General features: G+C 36.5%; 1 protein-coding gene across 1 annotated transcript; it reads left to right on the top strand.

Moving 5' to 3' along the window:
• LOC109229542 (glucomannan 4-beta-mannosyltransferase 9-like) lies at positions 14,983-21,271 on the top strand. The gene is made up of 9 exons (XM_019395021.1): positions 14,983-15,643; positions 15,770-15,868; positions 16,486-16,738; positions 18,982-19,092; positions 19,337-19,473; positions 19,576-19,689; positions 19,782-19,981; positions 20,397-20,591; positions 20,705-21,271. Exons 1-9 carry the CDS (start codon positions 15,335-15,337, stop codon positions 20,865-20,867), a joined length of 1,581 nt encoding a protein of 526 aa, XP_019250566.1. The 5' UTR covers positions 14,983-15,334; the 3' UTR covers positions 20,868-21,271.

Below are 22,833 nucleotides of genomic sequence, written 5' to 3'. Positions count from 1 at the left end.
AAAAGTTATCACATATCTTATGAGTGCAAAACAATACAAATAATCACGGGAAAATCATAGCAAATCGTAATAATCCATTGGACCAAATGNGTAGTTAATTTTTTTTTAGGAATAGGAGCCAGTGTGTTGAGTTTTGAATTGAAACAACATCTCTTGACTTTGTTAGGCCTTGAGAATAGTGAGTACTTTGGTTGTGACGCTTAGGCTCAATTTTTGACTCTTGTAGAAGTACCTTAAATTCTATGATTTTAACTTTGCTTAACTGCTCTGACTAGGGTGTCTTGATGAATCCAATCATGAGTGAGTTATGTGCCATGTGTGTGTAAGGTTTTGTGATATTCTGTGCATTGCATTTGATGCATAGAACTTGCCCCGTGTGTTTGCAAAGCGAAATAGTAGTTTTATTCAGTCTAGGAAGTGATATAGGCATTTCTTTGTTGAGCCAGATATGTATATTTTACCCGCCTAATTATTATGTATCGTAGTTAACCCCTTTGAGCCTGTAATCCTGTTTCTTTGGCAACCACATTACAAGGCTTACCCATTTGTTCGAATTAACCATCTATTTGAACCATTGTAACCTCTCATGAGCACTTGAATTGTTTATGAACTTTGTAAAAGTTAAAGTGTGGGGTGGTTGGTTTGGCTTTTGAGTGGAACTAATAAAATAAGGAGAAAGGTGCACTGTTTTGAAAAAGTAAAAGCCACTTGAATTGAAAAAAAAATAGTTGGATTGTTGTTTAAAAAAAAATTCCTTGATAAGTGGTGGCTATTGATGTAAGTGTGCTTAAAGAAGTATGGGGTAATATACATTGATGTGAAGGTGGAGTTTGGTTTGACATAAGTATTGGGTTTGAATGTTAAAGTATATGTATTAAAGTGCTTAGGGAGGTGTAGTCACTCTTATATCTAAATATATCCTACCCGTCCCGTAGCCTACATTACAACCAAATAAAGTCCTAATTGATCCAAGATTGAATGATCCCGATTGGTGGAGTAGTACACTACGGGCAAGCTTATGGTGCATCTTTTGTGGCATATGAATGTTATTTCTGAGAGTGAGTGAATTCTTTCTATCTTGAGTTCCTAAGTGTTCTGAAATTTTATTGTGTGGAACTACTCTCTTTTGTTGTGTGAGGGCACTTGATTCATGAAAGAAAGGTAATGTCAGTCACCTCTATATTAGAGTAAGTGGGTGAGTTGTGAATAACGTGTGGTACTTGCGAGTCAAATCTTGAGGTGAAGATGTTACGCTTTTGTGCTTAGTCTATTTTAAATACTCTTGGTGTGATGAGTTAGGAGAATTGTTTAAAAAGGTCGTGTCTATAAAAAAAGTGTAGTTTGATTGCTCGAGGACGAGCAATGGTTTAAGTGTGGGGTGTATTGGACAAGAATTAGTGCAATTGAGGCACATTCAATTGTAAACCAAAAGGTTACTGATTCCAATACTTTTGTACTTTGGCATGATAGATTAGGACACCCTGGATCAATTATGTGAGACGGATTATAGAAAACTCAAATGGGAATCCATTAAAGAATTTAAAGATTCTTTTAAATAATGAATTTTCTTGCACTTCTTGTTATCAAGGAAAGTTAATTATTAGACCATCACCTACAAAGGTTGGGATTGAGTCCCCTGCATTTTCGGAACGTATACAAGGGGAACTTTGTGGACCTATTCACCCACCTTGTGGGTCGTTTAGATATTTTATGGTCTTAATAGATGCATCTTCTAAATGGTCTCATGTGTGCCTATTGTCATCTCGCAACCTCGCGTTTGCAAAATTAGTGGCACAAATAATTCAATTACGGGTGCAATTCCCCGATAATTGAATTAAGTCTATTAGACTTGATAATGCTGCTTAGTTTTCATCCCAAGCATTTAATGATTATTGCTTATCAATTGGGATAAAAGTGGAACATCATGTAGCTCATGTTCACACTCAAAATGGCCTTGCAGAGTCTTTAATAAAACGTCTGCAATTGATAGCAGGACCGTTACTCATGAAAACGAGGTTGCCCACTTCTGTTTGGGGTCACGCCATTTTGCATGCAACAATGTTAGGTCGTCTCAGACCGACAAGTTATCATAAATATTCCCCGTTACAATTAGTTTTGGGTTATGAACCTAATATATCCCATTTAAGAATTTTTGGATGAGCAGTATATGTGCCTGTAGCACCGCCATATCGCACCAAAATGGGGCCCCAAAGAAGGTTAGGAATATATGTTGGGTTCGAATCGCCCTCCATTATTCGCTACCACGAAATATTAACGGGGGATTTGTTCACTGCACGATTTGCAGACTGTCGATTCGATGAGACACTTTTCCCAAAATTAGGCGGAGAAAATGGTGAAACCAAACGGGAAATTTTTTGGAAAAATTCATTATTGTCTCATCTTGATCCACGTGCCTCTATTTCTGAAAAAGAGGTGTAAAAGATTATTCATTTGCAAAAAATAGCAAATCAAAGCCAGATGCATTTACGGATCTGAAAAGGATAACAAAATCACATATCCCTGCAGAGAATGTTCCAATCCGTATTGATGTCCCTATTGGACAATCTTCTAGTGTCATAGCAAATGAGTCAAAAGCACGCCTAAAACGTGGCAGACCATTACGGTCTAAGGATCGAAATCCTAGAAAAGGAAAACAAATGATCAAGATGACACTATGAAAGAGTCTCATGAAGAAATCCATGATTTAACCAATCCTGAGGTTCATGAGGAACCCAATGAGCCTGAGACTCAAAAAAATAAGGAACTATCGATAAATCCAATCGATATTGAGACGAATTTGAATCGATCGGATATAATGGTGGATTATGTCTTTGCATAAAATGTTGCATTGTGACGACCCGACCGGTCGTCTCATGAGTTACCGCTACGTTTCTCCATTTCTGCTTTTTATGCTTTGTTATCCGTGTTTTGTGGTATCGGGTTGGTTGGATTGAATCCGGAATGGTTTTGGTGAAGTTTGAGACACTTAGTCTCTTTTAAGGAAGTTCTAAGTTGGAAAAGTTAACCGGATGTTGACTTGTGTGTTAGAGGGATCGGATGTGAGTTCCGATGGTTCGGTTAGCTTCGGGAGGTGATTTGTGACTTAGGAGTGTGATCGGAATGGGTTTTGGAGGCTTGGAGTAGATTTAGGGTTGAACTGGCGAAGTTGATATTTTGGCGACTTCCGGTTGATAGGCGAGATTTTGATCTAGGGGTCGGAATGGAATTCCGAGAGTTGCAGTAGCTTCGTTATGTCACTTGGGATGTGTGTGCAAAATTTCAGGTTATTCGGACGTGGTTTGATTGGGTTTTTGATCAAAAGCGAAATTTGGAAGCTTTTAGAAATTTAGGCTTGAATCTGAGGTGTTTTGGTTGATTTAGTGTTGTTTGAAGTGTTTTGATGATTGGAACAAGTTTGACTAAGGTATTGGGATATGTTTGTGCTTTTGGTTGAGGTCCCGGGGGCCTCGGGGTTCTTTCGGGTGCTTAACGGAAAGTTAGATGTTGATTGCAGCTTCAGATTTGCTGCTTCTGGTATTTTCGCATCTGCGGTTTGGGGACCGCAGATGCGGGTGATTTATCGCAGAAGGGAAAAGGGGTCAGATGGGCAGAGACCGCAGAAGTGGTATGGTGGCCGCATCTGCGATGTCGCAGAAGCGGTTTTGGTCCCTTAAGTGATTTCCGCAGAAGCGGAGGTTTAGACTGCAAATGTGGTACCGCAGAAGCAGATTTTTGACGGCAGATGCGGAAAGGCCCGGGCAGATATATGTTATTTCATTTCGCGATTTTGGGTTATTTCACCATTTTTTACTTCGACCTTGGAGCTTTTTGGGCGATTCTGAAGAGAGAAATCAAGAGACTTCGTTAAGGTAAGGATTTTTGGACCAAAAACACATTTCTATGGTAGTATTTCATGGATTAAGGCTGTAATTAATAGGATTAAAGGGCTAAAAATGGAGGATTAGGGCTTGAGTTTAAGAGACTTCTAAATGGGGATTTGAGGGGTGATTTGGACTCCGATTTTTGTATTCTTGATATGTACGAACTCGTGCGGAGACGAGGAATCTATTGATGTGAAAATTTCTGAGTTTCGAGAAGTGGGTCCGGGGCTCGGGTTTTGCTAATTTCGGGATTTGTGCCCTTTATTGATTGTTTTCGCTTGGGCTTTGTTTCCTTGGCATATTTTGACGTCTTCGTTCTGATTTTGGATAGATTCGACGCGCGTGGAGACCAATTCGAGGGGCAAGGGCATCGCGAGCTAGAGATTTAGCCGGTTCGAGGTGAGTAATTATTGTAAATGATGTCCTGAGGTTTTAAACCCCGGATTTGCACATCGTAGTGCTATGTTGAGGTGAGACACACGCTTGTTGCCGAGCGTGGGGTCGTACACTATTGGGGATTGTGACTTGGTCAGTCCCGGTTGATGATTTTACCGCGTATTTGACTGAAACTTATTTGCTATCATTATGATCTGGGCTGAATGCCATATATGGGCTTCGCGCCAACTATTTGAACCCTTCGGGGCTTTTATTTGATATTTCCTCACTGTTTTGACTTACTATTTGAACTCAGTCAGATTAATTTCCACTGTTTTACTACTCAGCCATTTTTACTTGATTTTGAGACTTAAATGATATTTTAAATGATATTTTGGGCTGAGAAACACTGTTTTACTATTGCCCGAGGGGCTTGTGAGTATTTCTGACTAAGGCCGAGGGCCTATGTTGTGAGGAGACACTGATACTGATTTGAGGTCGAGGGCCTGAGATATGTACGCCACAAGGTGGCTTGATTGATATGAGGCCGAGGGCCTAGATTTGATGCCACGAGATGGCTTGTTATTGCGCTTGGGCCGTAAGGGGCCCCTCCAGGAGTCTGCACACCCCCAGTGAGCGCGGGTACCCATTATGATGTGAGATTGAGCCCGAGGGGCTGTTATTGTTCTGAGATGTTGCTCGAGGGGCGGATGTGGTGATACTGTGCCCGAGGAGCGAGCTTCTATTTATATATTGTACCTTAATTGTCTGTCAATTACCTGTTTACTTGTTGAAAGAGGATTTTACTTGTCTTTTCACTGGTTTACTGCTTTTAAATGATTTTACTGCTTCATTATAGAATCCCTTGTGTCTTGCGTGTTTTCTTACTTTCAGTCATTATTTACATTTGTTACTCACTGAGTTGGAGTACTCACTTTACTCCTTGCACCCTGTGTGCAGATTCAGGCGCATTAGGTCCCGCTCCCGAGTGCTGATTCCTCCAGATTCAGGCGAGCTTTCGAAGATTACGAGGTAGCTATAGACGTCCGCAACTACGTGTCTCTACTCCTTTATTTTCTCTATTTCCTTTCAGACTTTGTACTAGTTATGGATTTATCAGAATTCTATTATGTCTTTTAGATGCTCATGACTAGTGACGCCCCGGTTAGGGCTGTGTATGGGTGATTCTTCCGCGTATTTATGTTATTATCGGTTATTTCGGATTTATTTTACCATGTTTAAACTGTTCTTAAATGCTTATCTGTTTAAAACTGGAAATGGGAAGTGTCGGCTAGCCTTGTCTTCACGAGAGGCGCCATCACGATCGGGTTGGGAGTTAGGGCCGTGACATGCATCTAGAATTATGCAACATTATGGGGATCTTGAATCACAATCTGTTAGAGAATGTCGACAAAGGCGTGATTGGCCAAATTGGCAAGAAGCAAACGAATCAGAATTGAATTCACTTGCGAAACGTGAAATTTTTGGGCCTGTAGTCCAAATGCCTAATGGTGTTAAGCCTGTTGGCTATAAATGGATTTTTGTACCCAAGAGAAATGAGAAAAATGAGGTACAAAGTTGCACAAGGATTTTCACAAATGCCTAGTGTCGATTATGAAGATACATATTCACCCGTTATGGATGTTATAACGTTCTGTTGTCTCATTAGTTTTGTTGTCCATGAAAAGCTTAACATGCATTTAATGGATGTGGTTACCGCCTACCTTTATGGCTTACTTGATAATGAGACATATATGAAAATTTCCGAGGGATTAAAAATCCCTAACGCATATAATTCAAAGTCCCGAGAAATATTTTCAATCAAATTGCTAAGATCTTTGTATGGTCTAAAGCAATCAGGACGAATGTGGTATAATCATCTTAGTGAGTATTTATTACAGGAAGGTTATATAAATGATGCCATTTGTCCATGTATTTTTATAAAGAAAACAACATCGGAATTTGTTGTACTTGCCGTATTTGTCGATGACATAAACCTTATCGGAACTCCTATAGAACTCCCAAAGGCAATTGATTATTTAAAGAAGGAATTCGAGATGAAAGATTTCGGAAAGACAAAATTATGTCTTGGTTTGCAAATTGATCATTTGGCAAACGAATTTTTTGTTCATTAATCTACCTATATAGAAAAGGTATTGAAACGGTTTTACATGGATGGAGCACAGCCATTAAGTACTCCGATGGTTGTTCGATCACTTGATGTGAATAAGGATCCATTCCGACCTCAAGAGGAGAATGAAGAGCTACTTGGTCTTGAAGTACCATATCTTAGTGCAATCAATGCACTAATGTATCTTGCTAATACTACAGGGCCTGGCATAACCTTTTTAGTTAATGTCTTGGCAAGATATAGCTCTGCTCCTACAAAGAGACAGGAATGAAGTCAAACACAAATTGCGATATCTAAAAGGGACTGCCGATATGGGCTTATTTTATGATAATAATTGCAGTCCCGATCTTGTTGGTTATGCCGATGTTGGATATTTATTCGATCCACACAAGGCCCGATCTCAAACAGGCTATGTGTTTACCTGTGGAGGCACCGCCATATCTTGGCGATCGACTAAGCAATCGATCGTGGCTACTTCATATAATCATGTTGAGAAAATTGCTATTCATGAAGCAAGTCGAGAATGTGTGTGGTTGAGGTCTATAATACATCTTATTCGAGACAAATGTAGTTTGAAGTGTGATAAACTACCCACGATTTTGTATGAAAACAATGCAGCATGCATAGCCCAATTGAAGGGAGGATTCATAAAAGGAGATAGGACAAAGCACATTTCTCCAAAATTATTTTTTACTCATGATCTTCAAAAGAATGGTGATATCAATGTGCAACAAATTCGTTCAAGGGACAATATGGCTGATCTGTTCACCAAGTTTCTACCAACTTCAACCTTCAAGAAGCTAGTGTACATGATTGGGATGCGAAGTCTCAAGGATGTGAATTGATGCTCTTATCAGGGGGAATTAATACACGTTGTACTCTTTTTTCCTTACAAGGTTTTGTCCCATTGGGTTTTCCTTGCAAGGTTTTTAACTAGGCAACCAAAGGGCATATTGTTAGATATGTGTACTCTTTTTTCTTTACTATAGTTTTTTTTTTCCACTGGGTTTTACTTTAGTTAAGGTTTTAACGAGGCACATTAGCTGTTGAATAGACATTCAAGGGGAAGTGTTATAAATAGAGTTTTATTTAAGGCGAATGTCTATATTTTAGAAAAATTTTAGGGATTTTACTTGATGGCTAAGTCATCATTTCCCTATAAATAGAGGATAACATTCTAATTCAACTAAAAGCAATAAGAATTCTCTATCTTTCTTTGCAATATTCTTCTTTATTGTTTTATTTCACAATATACTTTATTAATCGTTCAGATTGTTACTAGTAGTAAATGTACGAGTATACAGTTGAGCTGTCACAGTCCCTTTTGTTTACGGAGTAAGCCTAGGCAAATTAGTCAATATATCATTATTTGAATTACTTGCAACCTAATTTAAGGAATGTAACCGTTAATTACTATTGTGTTTACAATTGATTGCCTACATCTTGTCTTAGTTACAGTCTTACAGAGTAGATTATGGAGTAGTTAGTTTTCTCCTCTTTTGGCATCCATATTTTTTTGAGAAATAGTATATTTGTAACCGCTTCCAAAATTAAAATAATAGTCGATAAAATATATATATTTTACATATGTGTATATAATATACAAACAAAAAAAATAGAGCAAAATTTATGCACTTTTTGACTAGCGAATGCAATTAGTTTTGACCGACCAATCAATTATATATATATTTATTTTATACTAGGCCTACTAAGGAGTAAAACGCTCTACATCAAGAGGTTCTTCATTTTTAGAACTTTGAAATCTATTCTCGTAGCTAGAACTCGAAATCTATAACTAAGAATGTGGTATTCCGATTATTCTACCACACTCTTTGATGGTATAGTTAGTATCATCTGTTCCAAAATTTTCATATCCATTAGTCTTAGTGTACGAACGTTGCGCGTGTTCCCAATCTCATTGAGTAATTTTTTGTGAACACTTTTTAAAAATTATGTTTGAGTTATAAAATAAAATATAAGCGTATTAAATTGATGAACACTAAAATATATAACTAATTCAATAAAGGAAAAACCTTGTTCATAAAACTCCTCTGTCATTCACCTTAAATTATGTCCCAGTTTTATAATTTTATGAGTTCAATTTCACAAGTTATTGTACTTCCTTTTTTGGTTTTATTAAAAATACATAGGCCTTAAAGATATAAGATATTTTCTAAAATTTTCTTAAATAGCTATTCTCAATTTCATTCGAAAGAGATAAACAAGTTATAGAAAAGATTCGTCAAATAACATAAATAAAAAAATTGAGTCTTATATTTTCTTAATTTATCTCTCTTCAAAGGTTTCAATATTATCGATTTAGTAAGGTTTTAGCTGTTGGAATAAAAAAAAATTATTTACATAACTTTGTCGGAACGTGCATGGGCGAGAAAATTATCACGACCCGGATTTCCCACCCTCGGGAGTCGTGATGGCGCCTACTAATGAAAGCTAGGCAACCCAAAAATTACAGATTTTATTATCCTTTTTCCTTATCTATTAACAATTTCACAAGTTAAAATATGATCAACAGCGGAATAAAAAGTGTGGAAGACGAAATTCAACAATTTAACTTAATACAAATACGGTTGCATAAAGTAATCCATCCAGGACTGGTATCACAATCTCACGGACTATCTAAGAATACTACAAATAGGGTCTGAACAAAGAAAAAATACATGTATGTCTCTGAAATAAGTAAGAACAAAAGGAAATAGGATAGAAGGGGGCGCCAAGGCCTGCGAACGTCTGCAGGACTACCTCGGGTCTCCGGAGGACTGAAGGCAGCAACCTCACTGTGGTCCAAATGCTCCAGCACCAGGATCTGCACACAGTGCAGAGTGTAGTATCAGCACAATCGACCCCATGTGCTGGTAAGTGTCGAGCCTAACCTCGGCGAAGTAGTGACGAGTCTAGGACAAGACTACCAATAAACTGTGTAGTTAAATGATATACGGAAAATAATGATAACAGAAACTAGCGGTTAAAGATGGGAAAGGGGGAACGTGTTGCGGAGAATATCAAGTACTAACAGAATTTCAGTAGAGAAGTATAAAGAACACCATAATTTTCATATCAGCAAGAATAAGGAAAACAGTAACAAGTGCACAGCATCACCCTTCATGTTTTTACTCTCGTTCTCACCATAAGAATCAATATTCACTTTTATTCTTTCTTGTTGCGGCGTGCAACCCGATCCCAATCATTTAATATTGTTGCAGCGTGCAACCCAATCCCAATCATTTAATACTGTTGCGGCGTGCAACCCGATCCCAATCATATAATGATGTTGCGGCGTGCAACTCGACCCCGCTTGTCCACACTTATTACTCCTTGTTGCGGCATGAAACCCGATCCCATATAATATTATTGCGGCGTGCAACATGATCCCAATATACAGATCAACACCAATCACAAAAGAATCCCGGCATGGGAACAATAGTATAACAACAATATCCCGACAAGGGAAACAATATCATAAGCAATAACATCCCGGCAAGGAAAACAATATCATAAACAATAACATCCCGGCAAGGGAAACAATATCATAAACAATAACATCCCAGCAAGGGAAACAACAATATACCTCATCTCGTTTTCACAATCACTTCACAACATAAGTCTCAACTTGAGCCAATGCTCAATAATGGTCAATTACCAAGAATACTTTCATAAGCCTTGTTCAACATTTATAATCATCATATTAAGCATGGAAAATAAATAACGGAGTCACAACAATCATGGTATAAGACTCACGGGCATGCTTGACACCAACGTATAGATATTCGTTACCACCCCTGTACGTCGTACTCAACACTTAACACATAGCAAATAAGACCACAACTCCTATTCCCTCAAGCTAAGGTTAGACCAAACACTTACCTCAATGCCACGAACACAATCAAGCCTCAACTACTGCTTTACCTCTCGATTTCACTTTCAATTCGCTTGTATCTAGCCACAATTTACTTAATAACATTAATAAATGCTAAATAAATCAATTCTAATGCATGAAAATAGGTTTTCCCAATGTTTTCCCCAAAAGTCAAAACCCAGGTTCGAACCAAAACCCGATCACCCATTCACCCACGAACTCAAATATATAATTTGTTTTAAAATCGGACCTCAAATTGAGGTCCAAATCCCCAAAATTTGAAAATCCTAAGTTCTACCCAAAATCATCCAATTTCCCATAAAAACCCTTGATTTTGAAATGAAATCATGTAAAAAGATATTATAGATTGAAGGGAATAAGTTAGAAATTACTTACTAATGATTTGGAGAAGAATCTTTTTTTTGAAAATCGCCCAAGAGAGCCTAGGGTTTGAGAGAGTTTGAAAAATGAAAAAAATTTCGTCTATAAAAGTTTACACAGGTGCAGTTATCGCATTTGCGATGTCAGGTTCGCAAATGCGGCCCAGGCTTCGCAAATGCGAAGGTAGGGCTGCCCTATTAACTTCGCAAATGCGAACAATTGTTCGCAATTGCGATTACTGCTCTTACCGCATTTGCGACTCTGAACTTCGCAAATGCGAAGGTCCCTATCCAGCCCAGTCTTCGCGAATGCGATGGGTGTTTGCAAATCCGAGCTCGCATTTGCGAGCCAGGCTTCGCAATTGCGAAGCCTGCAGACCTGCAAGACACCAGCAGTTTTTCCTAATTTCAAAACACTCTGCGGCCTATCCAAAACTCACCCAAGCCCTCAGGGCTCCAAACCAAACATGCACGCAAGTCCAAAAACATCATACGGACTTGCTCATGCGATCAAATCATCAAAATAACATCAACAACTATGAATTCAACCTCAAATTCATGAAATTACTCAAGAACATTGAAATTTCCATTTTCACAACTAAAGGCCCGATTTATACCAAACGAACTCCGATTCTTACCAAATTCCGCACATTCAATTTAATTATTATTTTAAACCTGTACCGGGCTCGGGAACAAAAATACGGGCCCGATACCATCAAATTCAAATATCTTTAAATTTCCATAAACTCTTATATTTTCAGTTAAACAATTTCTTTCAAAAATTCATTTCTCGGGCTTGGGACCTCGGAATTCAATTTCGGGCATACGCCCAAGTACCATATTTTTCTACGGACCCTCCGGGGCTGTCAAATTACGGGTCCAGGGCCGTTTACCAAGAAAGTTGACCAAAGTCAATTTTAATAAATTTTAAAGGCCAATTTCATTATTTTTCCAATATTCCACATAAAAGCTTTTCGGAAACGCGCCCGGACTGCACACGCAAACCGAGGTGAGATAAAAAGAGGTTTTCAAGTCCTTGGGACATAGAATTGACTTTCAAAACGAGTGATGACCCACTAAAACATGAAAAATCTTTAGGACTAACAAATTACTATGAAAAGTTATTGAATTCACTGAGTGTATACATGCATATTAAGATATATATATATATATATATATATATATATATATATATATATATATATATATATATTATGAATTTTAAAGTCCTAAATATTTTGACATTTTACATAGTTCAAATAAGAAATGATTTAATAAACAAAATTTTAATTAATTTTAAAGTCTTAAAAATTAGTAAAATATATATCTTATATTTTTATTCAATATGAGATTTACTTTTAAAGGATAAAGAGTCAATCAATATTTCGTGCTTTTATAATATAAATTTAGGCTTGTATGATTTAATATGGTATCAAATAATTATTTTGGGCTCTTAATTGAACTAGATTAATTATTTTGTATGATTAAGATGAGAATTTTGAACCAAAAGTGTTTCGGAAATAATCTCTCTACTTTCACCAGTTATGAGTAAGGTCTGTGGACACTTTACCCTTCCCACACCCATTTGTAAGATTATATTGTTTGTTGTTGTTATTATTGTTGTTGATTAAAATAATAATTTTAAAAATAAATATTTAATTAGTTTATGTTGAAATAAATTTAATTTGGAAGTTATTGTATTAAATCATTTTAATTTAATATGCAATTTTATATCCCCCATATTACAATTTAATTAGAAATCTTTGAAGTGAACGTATCAGTTCTTATCTTGATTCTATAAGATTGCACAAAGGAGTTATTTTCAATCAGTACAATTTATAAAAGTTAAAAGATTTACTGATTTTAAATTGTTAAATATTAGGACTTCTTACCTAGTTTAATAAGGAAAGACTAAGGGATAATGCATAAAATCCTTTCTGACCTATGACCATATTACCAGTTACATACCTTTTTTTTCGGCTACCGCCCTGAACTATTTTAAAGTGTAATAAACACCATCCTAAGTGTTGACGTGACATAAAGAGTGTGCACACTTTCTTAAGGGCAAGTAGAGGTTACAAAAATAATTTTAAATTGATTAACAAATACAAGTGTCATCTTTTGATTGGACATTATATAATTAATTACATCTGATTAATTAGTCTCCTTCGTCTTCTAAACCTCTTCTCGCACGAACAAGGAGGACATCGTTTCAATGGTGAAATGCCGGAGCGAAAATCCAATACAACGCAAAATCAACCCAGAAATCAAAAGCTGATATGTTCAATAACAGAAATAGAGTTACAACTAGAGGGAGCAACGAGCATGATTCAGTAAGAACCTACGAACAGTCAAAGCGGTCAACAACAATGGAGTTTCGCCGGAGCAAGGGTTTTCATCGGAGTTTCGTTCTCCTGCCAGATCTGACAATATCAAATAAGTATTATATAAAACCCATCAAATGAGGCTTTTGCCTTTTGGTCGGATATGGTAATGAAGGTCTGCAAATGAAGAAGGAGAAAACAGTGAAAAAGAAGTTTTTAAGTAAGAAATACACATTTTAGGCGCATGCATTTCACCACTTGTGCACGCATTTGGTTGTAGCTTTTTAAGAGTTAAGTAATTTTACTTTAAAATAGTTCAGGGGGGTAATAGGACCCCCGAAAAGAAAAGGTCTGTAGTTGGTAATATGGTCATAGGCTGGGGAGGATTTTATGCATTATCCCAAAGATTAATATGTAAAATTTTATTTGATTTTAAGGTCCTAAATATTAGAAAAGTAACTTAAATTACAAGCTTGTCCGTCATAAAAGCTGTTATTAAAGAATAAAAAAGGCGAACAACATTTTACTAAGGACCTTCGTGCTTTTAATTAATTTTTGTCTTAAAAATTAGTATATATAGCATATATTTTTATTCAATATGAGATCTACTTTTAAAGGATAAGAGTCAATCAATATTTCGTATAGAGATTTCGTGATTTTATAATATAAATTTGGGCTCTTAATTGAACTAGATTAATTATTTTGTATGATTAAAATGAGAATTTTGAGTCGAAAGTTTTTCGAAAATAATTTCTCTACTTTCACTATTTATGAGTAAGGTCTGCGTACACTTTATCCTTCCCACACCCCACTTGTAGGATTATATTGTTTGTTATTGTTATTATTGTTGTTGATTAAAATTATAATTTTAAAAATAAATCTTTAATTATTTTATGTTGAAAAAAATTTATTTTGGATGTTATTGTATTAAATCATTTTAATTTAATAAGCAATTTTATATCCCCATATTACAATTTAATTAGAAATCTTTGAAGTAAACGTATAAGTTCTTATCTTGATTCTATAAGATTGCACAAAGGAGTTATTTTCAGTCAGTACAATTTTATAAAAGTTAAAAGATTTATTGATTTTAAATTGTTAAATATTAGGAGTTTTTACCTAGTTTAATAAGGAAAGATTAATATGTAAATTTTGATTTGATTTTAAAGTCCTAAATATTAGAAAAGTAACTTAAATTACAAGTTTGCCCGTCATAAAAGCTGTTATTAAAGGATAAAAAAGGCGAAAAATATTTCGCTAAGGGCCTTCGTGCTTTTAATATCGTATAGATACATAATATGCTATATTTGAAGGGAGCCTTGGAGCAACGATAAATTTTTCCTATGTGACCTATAGGTCACGGATTCAAGCCGTGAATACAGCCGTTGATGCTTCCATCAGGATACACTGCCTACATCACACTCCTTAGAGTGCGATCCTTCCCCGAACCCTATGTGAATGCGGGATGCGATGTTTATCGGTCTCCCTTTTTCTATAAATATGCTATATCTTCAACCTATTAAAGAATTCTTACGGTCAAGTTAATCAATTAATTAGGAATAGTTACGTACTCCATATACTCCCTCTTTACTTGGTACGTTTTGACTTTTTACGCTATTAAAAAAATAATAAATGAAGTGCATAATTTACCATGATAGCCATATTAATTAATGCATATTTATTGGCTTTCTGAAAATGATTTGAAATGAGTAATAAATACTGTGGGTATAATAAAAAAAAAGAATTTGTTTTCTTTTGATATGCGTAAAATGACTAGTAAAATAAAAATCTATTTTTAGTATACATGCGTGCCCAGTAAAAGTAGTAAAAGTGAACGGAGGTAATTTATAACCAAAACTTAGTTATTTGTACAATTACTTAAACTATATAACATTAGTTGATATATAAACATTTTTCAATCAATTTTATTTATTTCTTTTTACTCCACCAGTCCCAAACCAGAAGCCAAATTATAAGACCTTCTATAAAAAGAGACCCTTACTCTTTCTCTCTCCATACTCTCCTCTTCTTTTCTTCTCTCTTTTTTCTTCTGTTCTTCATTTCAAGCCATTAATGCAATCATCTGCTTCTGCTATCCCATTGATTGCAGAAGCTGAAAGCATCATTTTATTTGTCCCATTTCTTTCTTAACACTAAAAAAGTAATAAAAAAGAAACAACTTGTCTCCTCATTTTGATTTATTTTCATTACAGTAAGTTCTATTTTTTGTCTCTGACATTCCACCATTCTCTTGCTTGAGACAGAAGCAAAAAATCTCAGAAAAAGAAAATATTCTTTCACTTTTCTGCTTTAGTTAAAAGAGCTTACTTTCTTAAAAGAAATTCCATTGTTTTACTGTGTTTTCCAAAATGGATCGTTTTTCATCTACAACTTTGCTTCCTGATGATTTAACTGTACAACTAACGATAATTTGGGAACAGATCAAAGCCCCATTGATTGTTCCTTTACTCAGAATTGCAATATTTTTGTGCCTTTTAATGTCAATTATGTTGTTTATTGAGAGAGTATATATGGGGATTGTTATTATTCTTGTGAAGTTTTTTGGTAAAAAACCAGAAAAACGTTACAAATGGGAATCTTTAAAAGATGATGTTGAGCTTGGAAATTCATCTTATCCTATGGTTCTTGTTCAAATCCCAATGTATAATGAAAAAGAGGTATGTAACTTTTTGTTATTTTTCCTCTTCATTTTTTCTTAGTACTAGTAATATCATTAATGTCAATTTTTTCATAATCATTTGTTTAACATTGACAAATCTTGATTAAATTGGTTTTTGTCACAGGTTTATCAGCTCTCAATTGGAGCTGCATGTGGCCTTTCATGGCCTTCTGATCGTATTATAGTCCAAGTTCTTGATGATTCAACTGATCCCATTATCAGGGTATGAATAACTTCATTAGAGTTTAACTTCTATAAACTGACAGGAGAAAGAAATGTTCACCTATCTTATCATGTAAAAGATAATTACTATAAAGAATTGTCCATAAAAGGCAGCTCGGTGCATTAAGCTCTTGCTATGCGCGGTGTCCAGGGAAGGGCCGGACTACAAGGGTCTATTGTACGCAATCTTACCCTGCATTTCTGCAAGAAGCTATTTCCTCGGCTCGAACGCTTGACCTCCTGGTCACATGAAAACAACTTTACTAGTTACGCCAAGACTCCCCATCATAAATAGTTGTCTATAGCGAATGGAATTAGTAACTTGAAAAATATAATAAACAATCTACTACAATAAGTTAAAAGGGGAGTCTTGGAACAACGGTAAAGTTGTCTCCGTGTGACCTATAAGTCACCAGTTCGAGTCGTGGAATCAGCCCTTGATGCTTGCATCAGGGTAGGCCGCATACATCACACCTCTTGGGGTGTGGCCCTTCCTTGAACCCAATAATGGATGCTTTGAGCACCGAGCTGCCCTTTAATCTGCTACAATAAATTAAATTACGCTGATAGTGTAAAAGACCATATGTGATTCTTTAAATTGTGTTGGAATTGGAGCAGAATTTGGTGTCAATGGAGTGCCAGAGATGGGCAAGCAAAGGGATAAATATAAAGTATGAAATTAGAGACAACAGAAATGGTTACAAAGCAGGGGCTTTGAAGGAAGGATTGAAACATCAATATGTGAAGCAGTGTGATTATGTTGCTATATTTGATGCTGATTTTCAACCTGAGCCTGATTTCCTTTGGCGTACCATTCCATTTCTAGTTCACAATCCTGAACTTGGCCTTGTTCAAGCTCGTTGGAAATATGGTAATTACTCGTTGCTAATTTATTTCCACTGCTTTATTATTCTACTAATCAAAAATCACACTTAAAGTAACAAGAATCATTACACTAGGGGTTGTTTGGTTGGTGTAGTGAACAACATCATTAATGCAATATTTAGTTGCTAGTTTTATTTTCATCATAAATGCTACTTACTACTTACGTAAGTTGGTTATGCAGAAATTTAGTATTATTTTATGCGGATTAAAATGCGAAATAAAAATATGGTTATCAATAATACATGAATCAAAATTAACGAAATAGCTAAAAGCATGATCCTAAAAATGAAATATGATTAGTGGGGATTCATATATCCGACCTCGAATTGTTTAAAATTAATACATAATTATTGTTTTAACACTTCATAACTATTTGTTCAAAAAATAAACACGTCTTGTAAATTATACATTGTGTATTTGATTTTTAATATATCAAACTAAACATCCAACAAAAAATAGTCAATACATTATAATTCATGTATTGTTAATTTCTGCATTACAATTTCCGTATTACTAATTTCAGCATAATCTACGTTTAAATCAAATGATACCAAAGTGGCTGTAAAGCTTTTGTTTCAAAAACTCACGTGTTATGGTATTATCATCTTTCTACCCGAAAAAAAAAAACTCTAGCTGTCGGTGGCTTTGACAGCTATTTGCTTATTGTATGTATATAATAATAACGACTAGATTTAGGTAACAATCTTGGTAGGTCGATTTGGTTGGGCCACGTAGTAGTCCTGTTACCTTTGGTAGCTCACGTAAGTGGGACCTAAAAAGAAAATTATACCGAACACCCATGTAAAATCTAAAATTGGGATACTTTTTAATGGTGTAAAATAACTTGTTACTTTACTATTTTAATTCGGCTTTATTAGTATAGTGCATTCTGTAGATCACGGGTTTGAGCCGTAGAAGCCGTCAGTGACAAACCCAATATTTTAAACGGGGGTACAACCATTTTTTTTCATGAAGAAATTGGAGCAAACTGCTCAACTAGCGTTTCAAGGTGTCAAGTTATTTATATATTCATCATCAAGGTGTACATACTATATACGGGCATTATCACTTTTAGCCCGAGCCAAAAACTAGTTACATCTGGTAGTCGAAAAAGTACATAAATTAGTATAATTTTTATGTATAACATACAAAATGTATATATATATATATACAAAAAATATATAAATTTTATTAATTCTTTTGGCTATTATTTTTACAACGGCTATAGAATGTCATTTTCTCTACTATATATACAAGATTTATACCAAAATTTATGGGGTCCAGTAACCCTTTTATATTAGTCCGCCTCTGAAAGCAGCTAATAATATTTATATTATGATAGATTGTCTACATACACCGGTTGAGTGCCATCATTCCCGAACCCTTTGTAGGGATACATCTGAAAATAGTGGTAAAAAGGTGATCTTTAAGTATTTTGGCCTCGTGATAGGCACTTCAATAGTTAGTTGGATATCAATACACCTGTCCTTTTGGGCTGGAATGGAAGCTTTTTCAATACTGCAAAAGCTGCAATTTACGTAAAAAGTAATCCAATTAAGAAATGGTATAGTGGGCGTTTGGACATAAGAATTGTAAAATTCAAAAAAAGGGTGAAATTTTTTTTAAGTGAAAATAGTATTTGAACGTTAGAGTTGTGTTTGGACATGCACAGAATTTTAGGTTGTTTTTGAAGTTTTGTAAGTGATTTGAGTGAAAATTTTATACTGATTTCGAAAAAAAAAAAAAAAGTTCTTTAAAAAAGGGAAACATTTCTTGTATCCAAACGGGCTCATAATTAATTGGATCAGAAAATCTTTTACATTCTTGAATTGTAAGGCTGTTATAGAGTCTTGATGAAGACAAATGTATAGTACTAAATACTAATATATAGCAAGCAACTGCATGTGCTATAGGAGTTGTGGACCTCAGCCTCCTCTTACTTACCGACACTAATAAGTGAACGCTCTAAGACTTTAGAGAGAACACCCGTTTGAGAGACAGATTAAGAATTTAAATTTGATCTTTTCAACAAGTTATTAGCACTAAATATATTAAAGGGCAGTCTGGTGCACTGAGTATCCCGCATTCATACAGAATACCGGGGAAGGGTTGCACCCCTAGAGGTGTGATATAGACGGTCTACCCTAATGTGAAACTGTTAATTTATGCGCTACATCCACCTTTGGATAATACTAGTAGTGTGAATGATATGAATATGTGATGTTGCAGTGAATGCTGATGAATGTTTGATGACAAGAATGCAAGAAATGTCCCTGGATTACCATTTCGCAGTGGAGCAAGAAGTGGGTTCTTCCACCTATGCTTTTTTCGGCTTTAATGGTATTAACAATTTGCTGAATTGCTCTCCCATTAGTCATTTTTCCAATTTCAGCAAATTTTATACAGTAATTGTGTCGAATAGAATCCACCACTAGAGAAACAAAGTAATACTCAATAAAATAGAGTGACATGGATAGTTATGATTCATATAGCTGACCCAAGCTTGCTTAGGATTGAGGCATAGTTGTTGTTCGTGTTCGAATAGAAGTAAAGCTTACACTGGGAGTGTGAAAAAACAACACAGGGACAGCAGGTGTTTGGAGAATTGCTGCAATAGACGAGGCTGGAGGTTGGAAGGACAGGACAACAGTTGAGGATATGGATCTGGCTGTCCGTGCTAGTCTCAAGGGCTGGAAATTCTTGTACCTTTCTTCTCTCAAGGTAATACTTATCTGAAATGGACTGATATATATTCTATGTTACAAACAAAGAAAATGACATATACTAAATTTACACTTGTATGCTCTTGTTTCATTTGCATAGGTGAAAAATGAATTACCAAGTACATTCAAGGCCTATCGCTATCAACAACATCGTTGGTCTTGTGGCCCTGCCAATCTTTTCAGGAAGATGTTTACGGAGATCATAAGAAATAGGGTAAATTCCTCAATTCTTTCTTGTTATGTGAATTAGATAACTGATTAAGCTAAGGTCTCGTTTGCTCTTATGTCGTCTTCATTTCTTTGCAGAAAGTGTCTTTATGGAAGAAGATCCATGTGATTTACAGCTTCTTCTTTGTAAGGAAGGTCGTTGCCCACATTGTCACCTTTGTATTCTACTGTATTGTATTGCCTGCCACTGTATTAGTACCTGAAGTTGAGGTTCCGAAATGGGGAGCTGTTTACATTCCTTCAATTATTACACTACTCAATGCTGTTGGAACTCCAAGGTCAGTTTTCTTTTTCTAGCCTACTATTCTCATTTCATGTTAAGATTTTACTTCAAACAGTCAGGAGCAACATAAACAGAAAAAATAAATCAGGAAAACACACTGTTAGCAAGTAAAAGGGCAGCCCGATGCACTAAGCTCCCGCTATGCGTGGGGTCCAGGGAAGGGCCGGACCACAAGTGTCTATTTTGCGCAGCCTTACCCTGCATTTCTGCAAGAGGTTGTTAGCAAGTAATATTCAAATGCAAATGTTGGATACTGATTGCAGGAGATAATGATATACTAGTCTCTGGAAAAATAATTCTGCTAGCATCCTCTATGCAAAATAGTCTGTCATTTTGATAGTAACTGGAGTTAGTATTTTGAGTTTGAACAATAAAATACTGAGTTTTTACTTGTGCCTATTTGACAACAGGTCATTCCATCTGATAATATTTTGGATCCTTTTCGAGAATGTCATGTCATTACATCGGACTAAGGCTACGTTCGTTGGCTTGTTAGAGGCAGGACGAGTGAATGAATGGATCGTCACGGAGAAACTAGGGGATGCTTTCAAGATTAAATCAGCCATCAAAGCGTTTAAGAAACCTCGATTTAGGTTTGGTGACAGGTAACTAATCCATTCAACTGATAGCTTTTTTCCTCAAACTACTGCCCTTAAGTAGTTTTTCTTGACCAATTGGCAAGACTAAGTGTAGTTTTCTGTTGTTCTTTTACCGACAGACTTCATTTGTTAGAGCTTGCCACTGGCGCGTACCTCTTCTTTTGTGGATGTTATGACATTGCCTTTGGGAAGAATCACTATTTCCTGTACCTCTTTATTCAAGCATTTGCCTTCTTCATCATGGGATTTGGTCATGTTGGTACTTTTGTTCCCAACTCTTAGCCACTGCTCGTTTACTGATTAACGGTATGATTTACATCTGGGAAGCAAGATGGAGCAGCATTTGAGCATCCCTTTTTCAGTTTCTCCTCCATTTTTTACTTTTTGGTGCTTTTTTCGCTCGTAAAAAAGAGAGTTTTGTTCATTCTTTTTGGTTCAAGCATAAAGTACTCGAGCTGATATATGGCTCGAATCTGTTTTGTTCTCTTTGTGTATAGTCCAAAGTGTTGAGGGCTATATTACAAGAAAGAAAATTTTATTATGATAATGTGTATAGAGAAGACAGCCAAGAAAGAAAAAGGATAATGTCTTGTGCTACTAGGCCGTTGTATTTGTTTTTTCCTTTTATATTCTCAGTTGTATTTGGTCTCAATATAGAATGAAGTTTCCACAGCCATTTCTTTTTCTTTCCCTTGCGTTGTTCCAGCTGACCATCTTTTGAAAAAGCCATATGAACCAACGATTGAAGTAAACATGAAACCACAGCAGCGCAGAGCTAACTTACTAGTAAAGTTTTTGCTTATACGGGTGAAACCGAGCCCATGGAACGCCTCGGTTTCCAATGAAGTAAACGGAGCAAGAGACGTGAGACAAGGAACCGAAATCAAGGCAAGGAGCCCCTCGATCCCGGGTCCAGGCAAAATACCTGTCCTCGGAGTACTGGGGTCGTGGCCCCCGGGTCCGGTTCGAACCCCAAAAGGCCTCGGAGAGCGTTACCGGACGATTGAGCACGACCAACAAAAGGCCGTGATATCCGCGACCATCCGGATATCATGGCGTGAATCTCGGCACGTATCGGCAGAGAACCGGTGATTAGTTAAACTGAAGATTTTTACCTTTTATGGAATTGTACTTAAGGTAAAACTTTCATACTATACAAAGGGGGGAGGGGGTCTGATTATTCATTAGACACACTGTAACACGCACATCAAGGCAATATACTTTTGTTTACTCTATTATTCAAAGTTCTTATTCCTGTTCATCAGTGCTTCGTTATTGTGAGTCCGGGATCGAGGGCATGCATCTCATTAAGGCTGTTATTGAGTCCGGAATCACACACATTAAGCGGTTTGACAATCTATTACGTCTTTTATCTAATTAATCTAATACAATTTATCATTTGTATTGAAGTAATCTGCATTTTCTTAAAACCACATATAAATTCAATTATTTTCTGTTTGTTATGTTAAACAGTTTGGCGCCCGCCGTGGGGCTAAGGATAATAGTGGTAGTTTGATATAAATTTTCATAACACACTCCATTTTACCCTTGTTCTTTGAGCTTATAATTTCAGGTCAAAAATGTCAAACTCTCAATCTGCCCCTTTGAACGTTGGTGCTGAGTCTGGCCACCACGGCGAGAACAACAATATAGCGCCTAGCAATGAGGTTCACCCTCCTGACCCCAACGGGGCCCCGATCGCAGATTAAATCGACGTCAGCTCCCACGTGGCCATTGACGCTAACTTGCCCACCAACCCGGAGATCAGCGTCTACGGGGAAGCCAGGTCGGTAGCCAAGGATACGCACGGTAGTAAGGGCGATGGGATCAACTTGCGAGTGATCTTCAAAATATTACAGGCTCAACAGGCAGGGATAGCCCAGCTGCAGAACCAAAGTCGCGCCCCCAGCAGAGTTGAGCCTGAATCATTCCGGGAATACACTCGCAGAAATGAACCAGTCACGGAAAGGCCGAGTGAGCTGAACCGGGGCCCAACCCCGAGATCATAAAGATGCTCGAGGAACTGATAAAATGGGTGGAATCGGGAGAAAAAAAATCGAAGCCAATGACGAAAAAGTGGAAACATACAACTCCAGGGTTGATCAAATCCTAGGAGCGCCACAGATACTGAAGGGCCTGGATTCCATGCAATTTGTTCAAAAGCATTTCCTTCCAAGCGCAGCCCCGAAGCCGATCCCAAAGAAGTTCCTCATGCCCGAAATTCTGAAATACAGCGGAACAGCCGATC

This window comes from Nicotiana attenuata, chromosome 1 (assembly GCF_001879085.1).
Source record: "Nicotiana attenuata strain UT chromosome 1, NIATTr2, whole genome shotgun sequence".
Lineage (NCBI taxonomy): Eukaryota > Viridiplantae > Streptophyta > Magnoliopsida > Solanales > Solanaceae > Nicotiana > Nicotiana attenuata.
The sequence above is the reverse complement of the archived record's forward strand: the minus strand, read 5'-3'. Positions and strand labels throughout refer to the sequence as shown.

Excerpts from the sequence above, each read along its gene's own strand:
- LOC109229542 (XM_019395021.1), top strand. The coding sequence starts at position 15,335 with ATGGATCGTTTTTCATCTACAACTTTGCTTCCTGATGATTTAACTGTA. Across the intron at positions 19,982-20,396 it reads AATGCTGTTGGAACTCCAAG|GTCATTCCATCTGATAATAT; the intron begins GTCAGTTTTCTT and ends ATTTGACAACAG. Across the intron at positions 20,592-20,704 it reads CGATTTAGGTTTGGTGACAG|ACTTCATTTGTTAGAGCTTG; the intron begins GTAACTAATCCA and ends TTTTACCGACAG.